The sequence below is a fragment of the Vanessa cardui genome, chromosome 15 (genome assembly GCF_905220365.1).
Source record: "Vanessa cardui chromosome 15, ilVanCard2.1, whole genome shotgun sequence".
NCBI classification, from domain to species: domain Eukaryota; kingdom Metazoa; phylum Arthropoda; class Insecta; order Lepidoptera; family Nymphalidae; genus Vanessa; species Vanessa cardui.
The window spans coordinates 12,363,291-12,381,110 of NC_061137.1; the positions used below are offsets into that span (position 1 = coordinate 12,363,291).

General features: G+C 37.4%; 1 protein-coding gene across 2 annotated transcripts in view; it reads right to left on the reverse strand.

Annotated features, from left to right (window-relative positions):
* Positions 1 to 1,524: 1,524 nt before the first annotated feature.
* LOC124535701 (1-phosphatidylinositol 4,5-bisphosphate phosphodiesterase) overlaps positions 1,525 to 17,820 on the reverse strand; it is a 52,435-nt gene continuing 36,139 nt past the window's right edge. For both annotated transcript variants that reach the window (XM_047112009.1, XM_047112010.1), the window contains exons 7-21: positions 17,621 to 17,787; positions 16,963 to 17,173; positions 16,263 to 16,521; positions 15,593 to 15,772; positions 14,210 to 14,363; positions 13,617 to 13,774; positions 12,822 to 13,028; positions 12,094 to 12,258; positions 10,961 to 11,165; positions 9,757 to 9,888; positions 7,405 to 7,582; positions 5,323 to 5,526; positions 4,583 to 4,739; positions 3,962 to 4,051; positions 1,525 to 2,099 (exon numbers count right to left, since the gene is read on the reverse strand). In XM_047112009.1, the coding sequence (XP_046967965.1) occupies positions 2,031 to 2,099; positions 3,962 to 4,051; positions 4,583 to 4,739; positions 5,323 to 5,526; positions 7,405 to 7,582; positions 9,757 to 9,888; positions 10,961 to 11,165; positions 12,094 to 12,258; positions 12,822 to 13,028; positions 13,617 to 13,774; positions 14,210 to 14,363; positions 15,593 to 15,772; positions 16,263 to 16,521; positions 16,963 to 17,173; positions 17,621 to 17,787 (2,536 nt within the window). In that variant the 3' untranslated portion in view covers positions 1,525 to 2,030. The remainder of the gene's footprint in view (positions 2,100 to 3,961; positions 4,052 to 4,582; positions 4,740 to 5,322; positions 5,527 to 7,404; positions 7,583 to 9,756; positions 9,889 to 10,960; positions 11,166 to 12,093; positions 12,259 to 12,821; positions 13,029 to 13,616; positions 13,775 to 14,209; positions 14,364 to 15,592; positions 15,773 to 16,262; positions 16,522 to 16,962; positions 17,174 to 17,620; positions 17,788 to 17,820) is intronic.

Consider the following 17,820-nt stretch of genomic DNA (forward strand, 5'->3'; position numbering starts at 1 on the left):
GCGATTATTACACATTTAAATAAAACTAGTAAAGTATTGTAAAGTGCTCGAAATGTCGGGATGTCCAAAATAATTAATATACGCGATTAAAATCCGTTATAACTAGTTTTATTTAAAATTTTCCTTTTTTTTTAATTATACGTGGGAATTCATATAACATTCGAAAAAATACTCAGAAATATAACACTGGCTGGATATATAAATGTGAAGTTTTGAAGTTTGAATCGTGAGGAACGATTTGACTAACCATTCGTCAGTAATCATGATTCTATTATCAGTAAGCAAAACAAAAAACATTTTAGGGATATAATGTGACCGGTGAACATGACAGACTATTCAATATTTTTTTTAAATTATGCGTCAATACATCTTTAGAAGATTTTCTCGAATGTAAGCTGATTCGAATTAAGAATTGATTGTTTTTTTTTTTTTTAATTATATTTTTAATTTTGCACAAAAACATAGGCGATGACTCGGTTCAGCCTCATGCTAGAATATTTTTAGTGTCTATAATCATTGTGACTTCTTTAATTCCCGATGTTGGTATTTTCGTGGATTGGTTCCTTTATCATTAAACCCACATCAAATAACAGTGTATTGTCACTGCGCGGGAAAATTCATTGTCGCGTTGCCATGGTTACGCATAACCTAAATCTTGATGACGTATATAAAGCGCGTTAGTATACTATGAAAACTATTTTTGTTCATTATTCATAATCCTAAGCAGAATTCTAGTTCTTGTTTACCCGTAAGAGAACATAGTCACTTGTGTTTTTTTTTTTAATCTAATGCCATGAACAAATCTACTAAATATAGGGTGCATTCATAAAATTAGTATTCTAAATATTGTACTCGTATTCAAATCTCAGAACGCCTTAATTAATAATTAAATTACATACTATAACAGTTCATAAATGATATACATATTCATTTATTTTTAATATTAATAATAATTTTGAAAGGCCGAATAGATGAATAAATATAATTTCTCGTTTCTAAACATCGTTTCAAATTTCGATTTATTAATAAAGGTCGTTCCACATCTACTAATTTAAGTTTTCGTATGAAACAGGTTGAACGATGCTGTTTGCATTTCAACTGATCTAGATGTGAATCGAGCTTAATATAATAATTTATATTATATTATTATGTATTTACATATTACAAAGTATTAACAATTAATAGATTCGCAGATAACATCACAGTTAAAGCATCACAAGAATTATTAGTTTTAATATTGATTATTCATATATTATATAAATATAAAATAAAACAATCCATGTTATTCATATGTATTATGTTAATTCAAGTCTTCATTTAAAGCAGGGAAATGTTCGAAGCACATCTATTTATGTTATAATACTACGTACTAAAGTTTTCCGTAAAGCGCTCTATCTTTTGGTATTTGTTTTATATATAATGGTGCAGTAATTTTTCAAAGAGAATATTATAAGGTTTTTTTCTTATAAGTTTTTCTTACTCATGTTTCTTACACAAGTGTGGTTTTTTTCATTTAAAACCTATTAATTGTCAATACTCTATATTATTAAATTAGTTATATATCCTTATACAAATTATACATTGTATTCTTAAACAAACGAATAAATATAATTGCTAAAAATCCATAATTTCGGAAATTATTTGCAACATATTGATAACATAAATTTTACATAATATTGAATTATCTTAAATAAATAATATGACTAAATTCAAACAATATATTACGATAAATATACAAACGTAATGTTTTTTATGAAACATTAAAATAAAACAATACTTCAATTAAAACAAAGCGATACTACAACCAAATCATCAGATACACTACTTATAAGTAAAGTTGAGTTTCCACTGAAACAGATTTGGCAGCTTTTTGTCGTCAACGAACATTGTGTTACTAGCTTTAATTAAATGTTGCAAACACAAAAAAAATGCCAATAAGTGTAGTGGCAACACCGTAACATCTACAGAGATCACTGGGCACTCACTGCGCAAGTCATTTGCTCCAGCAGCGGAGCGATGTCGGGGTACTTTCATGCAAAGAACTCAGTCTTACTCGCCATCTCGAACTCAGACTCCTCCATCTTGTACATCTCAATCAACTGGAACGGGAGATGATTGCCATCGTTTTTTTATGCTATTTTTTGGCGGACGAGCATATAGACTAGTAAGTAAAGTAAAGTAATAGCTTGTACATTTCCCACTGCTGAGATAAGGCCTCCTCTTCCATTAAGGAGAGGATTTGGAACATATTCCACCACGCTGTTCCAATGCGGGTTAGACACATGCAGGTTTTCTCACAATGTTTTACTTCACCGCCGAGCACGAGATGAATTATAAACACAAATTAAGCATATATATATAGTGGTGCTTGCCTGGGTTTGAACCCGCAATCATCGGTTAAGATGCAAGCGTTCTAACCACTTCGCCATCTCAGCATATAGACTATCTGATGGTAAGTTGTCACGACCACCCATAGACAATAGCGCTGTCAGAAACATTACCCATTCCTTTCTTCACCAATGCGCCAGCAACCTTGGGAACTAAGATGTTATGTCCCTTGTGCCTGTAGTTACACTGGCTCACTCACCCTTCAAACCGGAACACAACAATACTGAGTACTGTTGTTTGGCGGTAGAATATCTGATGAGTGGGTGGTACCTACCCAGACGGGCTTGCAGGAAACCCTATCACCATAATGATTTATTCAGATATCTCAGATCTCAACTTTATAATAAAAAGGACTTTAACAAAAAACATTATTGAAGAGTTGTCTGTCTCATTGTCAGGTCCATTATGGATATTCATTCAGTTTATAAAATATAATCCTGTAAATCCAAGTCATATGAAAGCGTTTATAAATTCATTATTTTTCTTAATTCAAATAAAAAAAATATTTTATCTGTTATTAAGACGGCACTGTCTTTTAGGTTTTTTCTTAGCTCAGGGACAGTAGGTTTGATTGCCTTATAACTTAATTTCTTATTTGAACGCTTAAAATTGAAACTTAAATATTGTAGTGATATTGTAAAGTTAAAAAAAATTAACATTAAAAGTCCGTCTATATATGTCCAAAATATATAATAATCAAACTGAGGACCTTCTTTGAAGTAGGTATAAATTAAATCTTGGTCGCTTGATTAACGGAAGTATCACGAAAGTTGCCATATAAAATTTAGGTTTTTTATGGCTACAGTTTTATGGTATTCTTTTTGTAGTGACTCGCTAATAAAAAACGTATTCTGAATCTTCAATTCGAAGAAATTATGGGCGTATTAAAAATAATATCAAACGATACTGGAGACAAAACAATAATTAATGTGGACTTTTTTAGTGAGGATAAAATTGGAACAGAAAAAGAGAACAGTAGGTATAAATATTACAATCATAGCATTGAGTATTTGTCTTATATGGACACTTCAAAATCCATCCTTTTTGCGTCAGAAACGTTTATTTTGGAAACGTTACTTATAAAATGGTTGCACATATATGACCTTGAAATCTCAAACTTATCATTCGATAACGGTTTCGATAAATATTTTAAGCTCTTTAGATTTTTAGGCTCTTTAAAAACATTATCATAGTTTTTGGTTCAAAGAAGCTTCGTTTATTAAAGTTTTATAGTTTAGTAAATGTTATCAGCAATAGTCGAGTCGAGATGGCCCAGTGGTCAGAACGCGAGCATCTTAACCGATGATTGCGGGTTCAAACCCAGGCAAGCACCGCTGATTCATGTGCTTAATTTGTCTTTATAATTCATCTCGTGCTCACCTGTGAAGGAAAACATCGTGAGGAAACCTGCATGTGACAAATTTCATAGAAATTCTGCCACATGTGTATTCCACCAACCCGCGTTGGAACAGCGTGGTGGAATATGTTCCAAACCTTCTCAAAGGGAGAGGAGGCCTTTAGCCCAGCAGTGGGAATTTACAGGCTGTTGTTGTTGTATCAGCAATATACGCACATTGTCGATGTCCTTGGAGAGCTCTTCCATCTGCTTGTCGTGTGTCGCCTTCAGCTTGTCCTTTTCGCGGTTCTGCTTGATGGTCTGATTCTGAAATTTGTTTCATAGATATTAAGCTTTAAAATTTCAATCGCTGGAGATGATCTCTAGGGTAATCCCTCCCTTACCCTCTAGGGTAATAGGTAAGTGGAATATTTTCACCCGAGAAAAATTATCCCTTCAATTAAGGAACTGATTTATGAGCTTTGGTTGGCTGTTTCAATGCGATTTACTAGCGAAGTTTTCCGTAAGTATAGATTGGCTGCGGCAGAGTAAGATAGACACTTATATACTTATATATGTATGGCTATCGAAGAGATCATCTTTTAATTGCCGCCTGCAAGGTTACTCTAGATGGTGGATACGGTAAGGGGACGACCAACTATGACCCAATATGGTAACCGCGTAACCATCCCCCCATAAAGCGTTTCCAATGTCAAGTAGAGTGATGGTAAGTTACACACTTTTATTTGTATATTTAGAAATATACAGTCTACAATTGACCAAATCAGCTAATTTATTGCTACAAAATTTCTACCAGATATAATTAGGATTGAGAGGTTATAAATGAGTTTATCTTACTTTACGTTCGTCCATGAACTTCTTAGTGTTGTTCTGTTTCTTCTCGCGGAGCCGCCGGTCCTTCTCCTGCTTGGTTTTGAGAGTCTTGTCGTTGGCCACCTCCTTGCTCGTCTCCACGCTGATCTTCGCTTGCCTCGTATTCATTTCCTTCAACTCCCTGGAATTTTATTTGGAAATATTATTTAAATATATATAATTGAGTATTTACGAAATATTTAAAGACCGCATGTGTATTAGTTTTAATATTGTCTCATTTGTTATTATTTCGATATAAGGATTAAAATTATCAGATTGAAGATTTTTTAGATTTGATTTTATACAGTAAATGTATTTAAATATGATATTCAATTATAGCTAGGTTTATTGTAATTAGGAGAGAAGTGATAAAATTTGCTTTTTATTGCATCGGTAGGCGGACAGACAAGTCATTCATGGTGATTTCTTTCATAGCCAGTGCGTTATCAAATTTGAGTTGTTATCGGCCGAATACTGAAACGTCCCTCAAATCAAACACTCAGTTGAGCGCAACTTAACTTTGAGTAGCTCCTAAATTTAAATGGTATTCTCAAACGTCACTCATACAATTTGAGGGCGTAGGCGGACAGACAAACGACTCATGGCGATTTCTTTCATAGCCAGTGCGTCAACTTTGAGTTGTTATGTCCCCTGTATTAGATTAGAGTCGTAATCATCTTGCGAATTGGGAAAAACCGGAGTATTGTGTGCGGGAGGATACCCACCTCTCGTGTTTGGCCTCAAGCTGTTTCATCTGCGCGAGTTGCGCCTGCTCGCAGCAGCGCTTGAGCAGGTCGCGCTGCTCGTGCAGGCGCGTGCGCGCGGCGCCGCACAGCTCGGCGCGCTGCCGCCGCACCAGCTCGCCCCACGCAGACGCCTGCTCGCCCACCAGCGCGCGGAACGCGCTGTCGCCGCTCAGCTGCTCCTTGCTGCGCGCGCCACATACATATATCACCCCGCGCATGCTCCACTGAGGAGCTGATGGCCCAGTGGTTAGAACGCCGGGTTCAAACCCAGGCAAGCACCGCTGATTCATGTGCTTAATTTGTCTTTATAATTCATCTCGTGCTCAGCGGTGAAGGAAAACATCGTGAGGAAACCTGCATGTGACAAATTTCATAGAAATTCTGCCACATCTGTATTCCACCAACCCGCATTGGAACAGCGTGGTGGAATATGTTCCAAACCTTCTCCTTAAAGGGAGAGGAGGCCTTTAGCCCAGCAGTGGAAATTTACAGGCTGTTGTTTTTGTTGTTGTTGTATGCTCCACTTCGAACTTACTACTTTTGATTGGGATTCTATTATTTTTTTGTTAACTGGGTCATCCGATCATGAGCGTTAGACGATCGATAACTGGTCCCGTGATATTATATATCTTTCAATTCAAAAATAATATAACACACTAGCTTTGCCATCATTTTACAGGAGAAGCCAAATCGAAAAGAACATAACATTAAATGTTTATGACCCAATAAAACTAAATAGTTATTTTATGGCTGACGATGTTTACATTTATATATTCTATTTTATATATAATTATTTTTTTTTAATTTTATATATCGAAGTACCACTGGCAGTTTCACTAGACATTCATGGCCAAAATGTATTTGAATAAGGAAAATACAGTTCGCGCAGTATTTATATTTCACTCCAAGGTCCATGAAAATAGACTTACTGGAAATCTTAAACATTAAAACGGATATCTGAGATAAATAGACGTTAATTACATTTGATTTTCTAAATTAGCAAAATAATGTTATTTTCATAGCAGATAAATCTTCAGGATAAAAACTTCTGTCGTTGAAACGAACGTAATTGATATTGGTATATATATATATATATATATATATATATATACATACATACATAGCATTTATTAACCATTTATTTAATACCCTTGGAGTAGTAATGCAAAAAGCTTAATCAAAAGTATAATCATTGCCTCCACTGGTGACAGGAGGGCTAGTTCGTTTTTTGCCCAGAGGATTGGAATTGTGATTCAATGAGGAAATGCTGCTAGCATTCTTGCCACCATTCCACGCGGTCAAGATTTATACAGTAACTAGTTTTAATTCATATTTGTTATCTTTAAGCACTTAATGTTTAAATTCTTATGTTAATAAATAATATTAATAGCCTTTTTCCCAAGCGATGTTCAAACGGTATCCTTTATAACATCCAAACAATACATCTTTCATTCTTTCTCAGAGTGATCTGTTTATGTATTTACCAATAGTCGTATGTACACTTCGAAATTTAAAAACGAATGTACTGTTAGTTAACAAACAATAAAAATGATAGCAATACCCCAAATTACTTAAGGAATTACTAAGGGTAATTAGTACCCCCTCATTTAAGCTTATCACTGGTGTCAGGAGTGGGGATGACCATAACCCAATGGGCGAAGATAGATCCTGCTACTTCTAGATTGTCAGATGGCCCGTAAATTTTTCTAATATTGAATCTAAGTCACTACTAAATTGATACATTGAATGACTTCATAGCTATATATAAATGTATAACCAGACATGATCCCATATCGTTTGCAACGCTTACTTTCATTCGATTCGATTCATGACCTAATAACCTAATATAACAGCTATGCATTGTTTAAAACACGCTTTAAATTTGGATCATATATAACTCTAAACTGTTAAATGATTTTACATATAATCATATATGTTAGCCTGTTAATTTTAATCTTGATCCTTTTTCAAAAAGTATTTTAACGCAAAACTAGATTAGTAGTTTACTGAGCACGTCCAATCACTAAATATTTCTAGTTTTACAAGTATATTTCTACTAACTTCTTTCCCTTGATCATCTTCTCGAGCGCTGCGCACTGCTGCTTCTGCAGCGTCATCTTCTCCTTGGTGTGGCGCTTCTTCATCGCTTCCAGATCCTTCTGTTGCTTACGACCGGTCTTCACGAAGCCTTTTTCCTTCTGAAGGCTTTCTACGGTGATGGGTTCGAATACCAACGGTTCTGCGGTTCGAGATTTCTATGTTATGAAATTTGGACAATAAACAAAACGTAATTTAATATAGTCATTTGTTTTTAAAGCAGCCATCACTACCAGTTTGTTAAATATGAATGTAACTCCGTCTGTCTGTCTGTCTTACGACCAAACCGCTAAACCGAATTTTATGCAATTTGAACTCCGAGAATGGACATTGGCTCCTTTTTTTATGATACATGACCAACCAACTAACCAATAGCCTAAAATGCGAGCGAAGCCGCGGGCGGCTATTAGTAGAGAAATAATTTACAAACACGTGCAAATGGATCGCGAATAGAGGGTTAGTTGATGACCAAGTATAGACTTATGTATTAGGTCCCTTGTACTTGAAATCATTGGCTCAGTAACCAATGAAATTGGATCACAGTATTACGGTGTAAACATATTTCGTTCTGGAAAAGCTTTTGAATATTTACCCAATTTTTCGTACACATCATGTTTAAATGTAAAAATGGCTATAACTAATAATATACATTATACAGCGATTCCTGGAGAAGCTAACGAAATCGTTTAAAAATAACACCGTCGTAAAATCTCGATACAAAAACCGTTTCATCACATTGTTCACCTTTGTTTAAAATAAACTTCCACATTGTTTGAAATCACAGCACAATAGACGAGTTTAAATATATATTCATTTATTGTATATTCGAGACGACACTTGCATCTCATTTGTGACTTTAAACGTTCTTAAACTGTATATGGTCTGAGTATTGAAAGTAGTAGTGAACACATGTGTAAAGCCAATCGACTGCTCCACCTAATATCTGTACGAGATCAAACCGCGAAAGTGTATGGTGTAAGTTATGGGATGAAGCGATTTTGTTTTAATACGAATATAATATAATAATACTGAAAAAAGTATTAAACGAATATATGTAAAGTTTATACCAAAATACGTAGCGGGTTACGAAGGTTTAATTGTATAATATTATTAAATATATATCAGCGATTTGTAGTTCAGTCCTACCTTTGAAGGCTATTGATTAGACAAGCGTGAATGATTACATCATGTATTAAGTACTTTTCAGTACCTGTTATTATGTCACATTTTTGAACCCATTTTAAGCCAACGATATAAAATGTAAGTTCAATGAGAACTAACATTTTGTAGGGACTTTATAGTATGACCACAGCAAATTTGGTCTGAAGACCTCGGCAAAGACTAGTTCGGGTATGCTTCGATGTACTCATACATATTTTTAAATTGAGAGTATTTCGAGATTTGCTAAAAAAACACATGTCTTCCAAATGATTTATCTAGTGGTAAGTGGTGGTAATAAAAAGCCATGACTATGATAACGCCAATGCAGTATAAGAAATATTAACCATTCATAATCCATTTGCAATGCACTACAAATCGGAACACAACAATACTAACTATTACTGTTTGGTGATAGAATATATATGACTGGGCGGTTTCAAGTTTCCAAGATGGTTTTACAGTCTTACCAATGAGATTATATGTTTTTCGTACATTTATTAGAAAATTATGAAAAGTGATAAACGCTCGCTCTTTTAAATTGCGACAGATGATATTAAGATATCTGAAAATACCCGCTGTCATACGAGCGCAATACTCGCGAGTTGATGTTTTAGCTCGAATGTAAATTATGATTCCAGCGTCTATTTGCGCGTTTCTCATAACATAAACAAAGCGTACCCGGTTATCTTCAGACGGCTTTAAAATGTTAATGCAAGTATCTGGTTCACTCGCGGTCTCAAGCGTTTTGTGGAATTTCAGCTATTTTTGGACGTATGATCGTTTGATCGGAAAAACGTTTGGAGAAAATTATTTTGTCATGGAGAAGATAAGAAGTTAGAGTAGATATGGGCGGTTAGAACGCGTGCATCTTAACCGATGATTGCGGGTTCAAACCCACGCAAGCACCACTCAATACTCATGTGCTTAATTTGTGTTTATAATTCATCTCGTACTCGGCGGTGAAGGAAAACATCGTGAGGAAACCTGCATGTGACAAATTTCATAGAAATTCTGCCACATGTGTATTCCACCAATCCGCATTGGAGCAGCGTGATGGAATACGTTCCAAACCCTCTCCTTAATGGAAGAGGAGGCCTTATCTCAGCAGTGGGAAATTTACAGGCTGTTACTTTACTTTACTTTACTTTTACTCACCCTCCTTCTTCTCTTCGGGTTGCGCCTTCTTCTCGGGCCCGCTCTCCTCGATGCCGAGCTGCTTCATGTTGTCCGTGCGCTCCTTGGCGGCGCCCATGAAGGCGCGCGGGTCCGACAGCGCCGCCATGAAGTCTGCGCACACAACGTGCTATGTCACGGGTGGGGTTTGAAGGTATTTTCGGAATCAGAGATGTCAGAGTAAGAAAACCTTCGTCAGTTTTCAACTCAATTCCTCTCTCAAGTCTTAAACTCTTAGGCCCAGCACGCACGGCGCAACGCATTTGCAACGAAACTGCGACTTCTAGTTACTTTTGAGTTTCAGCCATAGACTCCTTTGAGAGACCGCACACGACGCAACCTGTATGAAACTGGTTGGAAACGCGTTTCAAACCAGTTGCATTGAAACCGGCGTGCAGGAAACTCGTGTTTGCGTTTCTTCGGATTTCGCGCCTTTTTCATCAACAAAATGGCTGACGGTGATAATCAAAGCATTGAATTTGTGTTAGAAGTAGAAAAATATCCTTGTTTATATAATAACACATTACCTATCTACTCTCGGAGAACTGAGACGCCTTCTCCTTTGTCGAAGATATAAATACATAACCACAACTTCTTCATCACATGAACTAGTCATTTTGCAGACTTCTATTCTCTCAGAAAACCGAACTGATTGTGAGCCGTGAGGTTGCGATTGAAACGAGTTTCAAGCTAATAATTTCAGAAGGGTTTAGTTGCAGTTACGCTGCAGTTGCGTTGCGCCGTGTGTGCTGGGCCTTAGTACCTTTTGAATCTAAACATCGAATCATTGCGACGCAATATGTCACTCTCGATCGGTAAAGCAGATCATCGCTCATACTGAGCACACGAAAATAGATCTTAAGGTGACGGACCTTTTCTTACCCCGACTGTACATTGGCACCGTTAGAAATCAGAACCATTTCTTACAACGTCAATGCATGTGTTGTCCTTCAAACCAGAACTATAATACTAAATATTGCTGTTTATCAGTAAAATATATGATGAGTACTATCAACAATGCTATATGTGTGAATAAAGAGGCAGAATTACCTTCGAAAAATCGTTAAATTTTATATGAATTAATTTCAATTATTATTTGTTTCCCTAAGTGGAACAAATTTGAGTTTATTGTTTCTTATATTAATAGTATATTGCAGTAATAAAAAAATAAAAAATAATATTTTACCTTCAAAGCCATCAGGTACGTAGATCTTCAGCTCGATGTTACAGAATAGCATGGGTAGAGACATGGGGAAGTTGGCCTCAGTCCTGAGGGAAATGTGTCGGTAGCCTGCCTGCAAACCGTCCAGAGGCAGGATTCGTTGTCCGAGAAGTTTGCCGTTTTCATCGTAAACTCCGAAACGCAGTACGGCCAAATCAGGGAGTACGACCTAAGGAATAAAAGGTAAAGAATAAACATTATTTTATATTACACTAGTTAATATATAAATTATCCTACCCTAAGTTCAATTGGAATTGATAAAATTAATTTAAAAAACGTCTTATTCTAACTTACAGTCAAACGTCAAAAGATTTTATTTGAAAAGTGAATATGGAAGTTATCTTAAATAATCCTATGTCTCGAGAATATTCAGTGTTGCCTGCTTGGTTTTGAACCCGCGATCACCAGTAAAGATGCACGCATTCTGGACACTGGGCCATCTGGGCTATATAAATATACGTCGATAATAATGAGTATTTGATACTGTGTTACGTGTCTGTACTGCAAATGTTGGAAAAGAGTAATTAAGAGTTCTTTCCGAAATTAATACAGTTCTTTAAAATGAAAATTCAAAAGTGCTTTTAAAATAGGCTACTTGAATAAAATATATTTTGATTTTGTTCAAATAAATATGTGAGTAGCAAAAGGAACTGAACTGAACTTTTTATCGTGTCTCTAAGGATACTGTTTTTTGTTATACATCCTTCGAGGTTTGTTCAAAATGTATCAATCTATCTTAAAATATGTTCATACAATGTTCTTAAATTTTTTGTCAGTGCTTTTGCGCAAATTTCATTAAGGTCCCGATTGGCTGATGGGTAATGGATATAACGATTTGTATATCCTGAACCAATGTTTAATATATTTTTAGTCGAAGGTGCTATAATTTGAAATATAACTTTTATATAAATCTTCAAATATTTTCATTTGAATGTACCGCATGGATAAATTAATTAATTATATTTAATGATCAATAATAAAGAAGAATATTGCTTTAAAAAAAAAAAAAATGCAGCCAATAAAATTAATATATTTTTAAATATAATTAAAACGTTTGAATAGTGAACATAGGATATAGAAGCAGGTGGGTAGGTTACCTTTCTGAAGAGGAAGGGTTCCTCGTTGTAGACGGGGTTGAGGCCGTTGGCGGGCACCATGCGCGTGCGGAACTCCTTGCGGATGGTGTCGGACGGCAGCCCGTACATGTCCACCTCCACGTACGTGCCCACCTTCTTGTCCGACAGGAACTGCCCCGCTATCACCTGCCACACAACGGTACCACTTCAACTACTCGCGTCTCTTAACCTCATATCTTGGAAAATCAATCAAGTACGACTGTTCTTCTCATTCAAGTTACTCATTAGATGCTCAAAAACAACAACAACAGCCTGTAAATTCCCATTACTCGGCTATAGACCTCCTCTCCTTTGAGGAGAAGGTTTGGAACATAAGATGATCGGGTCTCAAAAATAGAAGTCGCAGTGGGACTCGGACAAACTGTTTCAAATAGAATATTGAATCATTGAGGGTATGTGTGTGTGAGTGTCGTAGAAAGCTGTCCTTTAGTACAGCTGCGTGAGTGTGTGCGTGTCTGCGTGCACGTTAGCGTATGTGCGTGTGTGCGTGTAAGCGTTATAAGTATGCGTGTGAGTATGAGTGTGCATGTAGGCGTGCGCGAGTGCGTGACGGTATACGAGTGTGCGTGTGAGCGTGCGCGTGTGATCGCGTGGAGTATGCGTGTGAGTATGAGTGTGCGTGTAGGCGTGCGCGAGTGCGTGTGAGCGTGCGCGTGTGTGCGTGTGTGTGCGTGCGTGTGCGTGCGCACCTGCACGGCGCACTGCGCGGCGATGACGCCGTCGACGGGCGCGTCGGCGAAGGGGTCGAAGCTGCGGTCGGCGCGGCGCATGAAGTCCGGCTTGAGCAGGTACCCGCAGTTGCCGTTGTACTCGAACTTGCCCTGGTTGAGCTGCATGGGCAGGTCCGACGTCTGGAAGTTCAGCGACACCATCTGGCAGCCCGCGTTCCAGAACACCTGCGGGACACGTCCTTATAGGGTCAGACCATTATGTGTATCGCAATCTTTCTTCAAATCAATTTTTGCATTTATTTTGACCAACCCGCTAGTCAAGTAGTTGACTCATGAGTCTATAGACCTCCAAGAATTTCATTAATACGTGTAACAGTTAAAAATACTGATATAATTTAATGTAGCGTTCATAAGTAGAAATATTAGATAGTTTTTATATAAACCCCCTTAAATAAATGGACATTGCAACTATTTGAAATTCAAGATATCTGTGGTCGTAAATAAACATGAATTAAGTCATTGGCAGTTGAGCCTTCCCTTAAGATAGCTACAGTAGTCTTTTCTCGAATAGTTTATATCTTAAGCCCCAATTCACATAAAATATTCTAAGACTAATAAACGAGCCACAAATATTTGTTTCGTTAGTGCCTACATTGAGTCCAGAGTGCCTACAATTTTGGTCACGTTTCTGCTAAGGAAGCTATGATTAAGATCTCTATTCCCTCACACTACCTTCAATCCGTTGGAGGGGGGGGGGGGGGGGGGGGGAACCCGACACGAGCGCAAAGATACGATAAGTTTGAAGGTACTGACCTGCGGCATGTAGTTGGAGGAGTCGGCGCGCGTGCCCTTGGGGTAAATGCGCGACATCTGCCGCTTGTTGTAGTTCACGAAGTCGATGGCCTGCGACTTCAGGTAGTTCATGCCCGTCGTCTCCGCGAACGACGACATGTTGTGGTGGATGTTGCGCTCTGGGGGGGGGGGGGGGGCATTAGTATCAGCGTTAGTTTACATCTCCAATTCGTCACTATCTACTACAATATTAATGTCATTAATTCATGTCTACAAGTCTGGAAACCGAGATGGCCCAGTGGTTAGAACGCATACATTTTAACCAATGGCTGCGGATTCAAACCCAGGAAAGCACCACTGAATATTCACGTGATTTATTTGTATTTATAAGTCATCTCGTGCTCGACGAACATCCAGAAGAAACCTTCATGTGTTTTTCACAGAAATTCTGCCACATGTGTATTCCACCAACCCGCATTAGAGCAGCGTGGTGGAATATGTTCCCCGAAGGGACAGGAGGCCTTAGCCCAGCAGTGGGACATTTACAGGCTGTTATGCTAATTTATATCTGACAGTCAATCATCACTGATCTAGAACGATGATAGGACACTCACTTTCGGCCTCCTCGAAGCTCTGGAACTTGATGGGTTGCGCGTAGTTGACCATGGAGGAGAGCCAGGGGTGCACGCTGGTTGTGGAACCGGTGTACTGCACTGGAGGGGGCGCGTCCTCGCCCGCTGTCGCCGCCTCTGCCACGACCTCTTCAGGCTGCGCACATATTGACACATGATAATTCAGGCTGCGCACATATTGACACATGATAAACTCTGCCGTGATAACAATAGCCTTAATAGGCTATTTGACAATGCGAAAGATAAATTGTGAATTATTGTGATCCGTGTATATTATGAGTTTAAAGTTATTTACTAACGAAACTTGAAAATGATACTTAATTTATTCAAAAATCAATAAATAAAAATGCATTTTTTCAAACGTTTGTCACGTGACACAAAACGATCCTGATTGGCCGGGCTTATGATTGAGTCACTTTCTTGTAAACCTTGCTTTTCTACTATATGTACCACAGATTAAAATACAGCAAAGTGACGTCACCGACCCCATTGCAGCGCCATATTGTCCAAGTAGCGTTTTCGCCCGTTATTTAAATATGGAATTTTTAATTTGATATTTTGTGGCAAATATGTACTAGAAATAAAAAAATCTACTTTTATTGGGTTCCTTAACCTCTACTAAATAATATAAAATGGATTTTAAAAACTAGTCAAATAGCCTATTATTAAAACAAATTGGCCACTTTTTTATATCATGCCCAATTACTACTCCTGTCTGTTCCTATGTATGTTTAGATCTTTAAAATTACGGAACAGATTTTGAAGCGGTTCTTTTAATAGATAGATTGATTTAACTAGAAGATTTATATATATGCATGCACAATATAGTAGAGAATGACTGAAAAACTGTGAACATTGTAAGACATTCTGCAGTATATATAGTATTAGTATTGCAACCGTGCAGAGATAACAATTTGATTGCGATTGTTTTACTAGTACAACAAATTCATCCACTAAATATCTTCTAATCTTTAATCTTATTTACCAAATACATTTTTTAGGGTTTTGCTAGAAATTATTATTATTATTACAGCTTTATTTAATTCCAAACAAAATTAAATAAAACTAACTATAAAAAAAAATAACAATCAAAATACAAATAACTAAATATAAAAAAAATAAACAATCTGATTTAATTATTTATCATTTCGCGTGCTATTGAACTGATGTGTCCCCCTACGGGTAAAAGCCTCCTCCAAGGAATTCCATCTTTCTCTATACCTGGCAGCAACCATTCATTCCTGGCCAGCCGCTGTCGTTATCTCATCTGCCCATCTTGAATATGGCCGGCCTCTTGCTTTTTTACCTTTTGGACTTTAAGCTTTGCTAGAAATAGCTAGAAGAAAACAATCGAACGAGCCTGACCTTCTTCTCCGGCATGACCACAGCCGAGGCGTCTTCCTTCACCTCGTCCTCGATGACGAACTGCCCCTGACGGAACAGCTCCAGCTCTTGCTTCTCCACTTCAGCTTTGAGGCGCTTGTTCTTGATCATGATCTTCCGCTTCAGAGCGCACGGCGGCGGCAGGGGTTGACCTGGCTCCAACTGAATTAAGGGATTTATTAAAAAGTATATTTTTACATACTACAACATTGGATCAATCAAGTGGAATTTTCGACTGTATGTAAATCACGCAAATGGATATAAAAACAAAAGAGTAACCAATGAGATTCTTGGTGGTTCTTCTCGATAAGATCCATAATCCTAACTGGTTGCGTCTTTGTTTCATAGAATTAGTATGAAGAGAGACGAAAATAGTTTGCAAAAAAAAAGTCGTTGCTGTAAATTTTATAACTCTTGTCAATTCTGTAAATATATAATTAACATTACATATATATGTAAAGGGTGTCCACCTCTCCTCCGTAAGACGACCATACGTCTTAAGATATAATTGTTAGTAACTTTAGACCAAAAAACATGAAAAAAAAAAATATTAATTACTGAAATATAGGACCTCAGCATTAAAACCGTGATGTAAGTAGTTTGTTAAAACTCATTAGGGTGACATTGGTGTCGAACTACACTACACACTCACTGGGTAGTCCGGAAGGGCTTCTTTCAATAACAAATCTCCCAGAATTTCGTCGCAGTACTTCGCCAACTTGTATTGCTGGGCCTTGCAGCAGTGGTTCTCAAATGACAGGATCACAGGGTAGTCGGAAGCTACGAAGGCTGTATCTCGAAGAGCATATATGACGTCCTTGAACAGGATGTCCGTACACATAGCCATGCCGTGAGTTATGATAGGCTCCTCGTCTTCACCCTTCCCGTCCCAGCAATCGAGCTCCACACACCTGCAAAGTGTTATATCACCTTTAAATAATAAGGTCTTTGTAGAGGACTAAACTTGCCAGATTTATTTAGCAAATTTGCTAAAAATGGACTAATGAATTTTAAAAATACAAATAAATATTGGACAACATCACATATATTACTGTGTTCCCAATGTAAGTAGCTAAAGCACTTGTGTTATGGAAAATCAGAGGTAACGACAGTAACACAAACACCCAGACCCAAAGCGACAAATGAACATTTTCTACATCGACTCGGCTGGGAATCATTCAGAAGCATTCATCATCAGAATTTGTCATGTGTGCGATGGATGGACAAGAAGTATTCTAGTATGTATATAAATATGTTTGTATGTACTACAGTGAAGCAGTTTGGCAGATAAAGCTTCTTTAAAAAAGAAGACTTTACGGGCATTATTTAATCTACTAAATTTTTAAGCTCACCTGCATCCAGCTAAGAGCACTTGTCGGTACATTTCCACTGAACTCTTCCCGCCGAACTGTCGACCGGAGAGGTAGGTGTTGTGTGAGGAGTTGATGTAGTAGTGGGATAGGGGCTGGTCCATTTCCATGTAAAAGTCCAGTCGGTCGAGGAACACGGGAGCGTTCTCGTCCGACATCAGGTAACGAACGAGCCCGTCTTTTGTCAGACATTCTGAAAATTTGTATAAAACTCTGTGTTAAAAGAAATCTCTCATATTGTTTATGATTTTGAAATTTATTTATTAATTTGACGATGAAGACATTTGCTAAATATTTTAGCGTTTAGCTTTAAAAGATACAATAAAATAGCCTGCATATTTCCCTCTGCTGTGATAAAGTCTCCTAACCTTTCGAGGAGAAGGTTTGGAAATTATTCCACAACGCTGTTCCATTGCAGGTTGGTGGAATATGCATGGCAGAATTCCTATGAAATTAGACACATGAAGTTTCCTCAGTGGTGCTTGCCTGGGTTTGAATCTGCATTCATCGATTAAGATGCACGCGTTCTAGCCACTGGGCCATCTCGGGCCATCACATCATATCATAAGATAATATATTATTATAAATTAGTTCAAACAGATCTTGAATATGTTCTAGAACATTGATAATTGTCACTTACTGGCATTCTTGGCCTCTTCTTCTTGTTCATAATCGGTTATAATTTCAAGAGCGCGTTTTTCATCATAGAGGGGGTAAAGGATTTCGTTAAGTCGTGGATCGCGCTGTTTCTCGTTCAAGAAGTTCACGAATTGCTCTAAATTGATACGATCTGATTTGCCTTGGGTTCTGTAATATAATAAATGATCGAATTAACACACT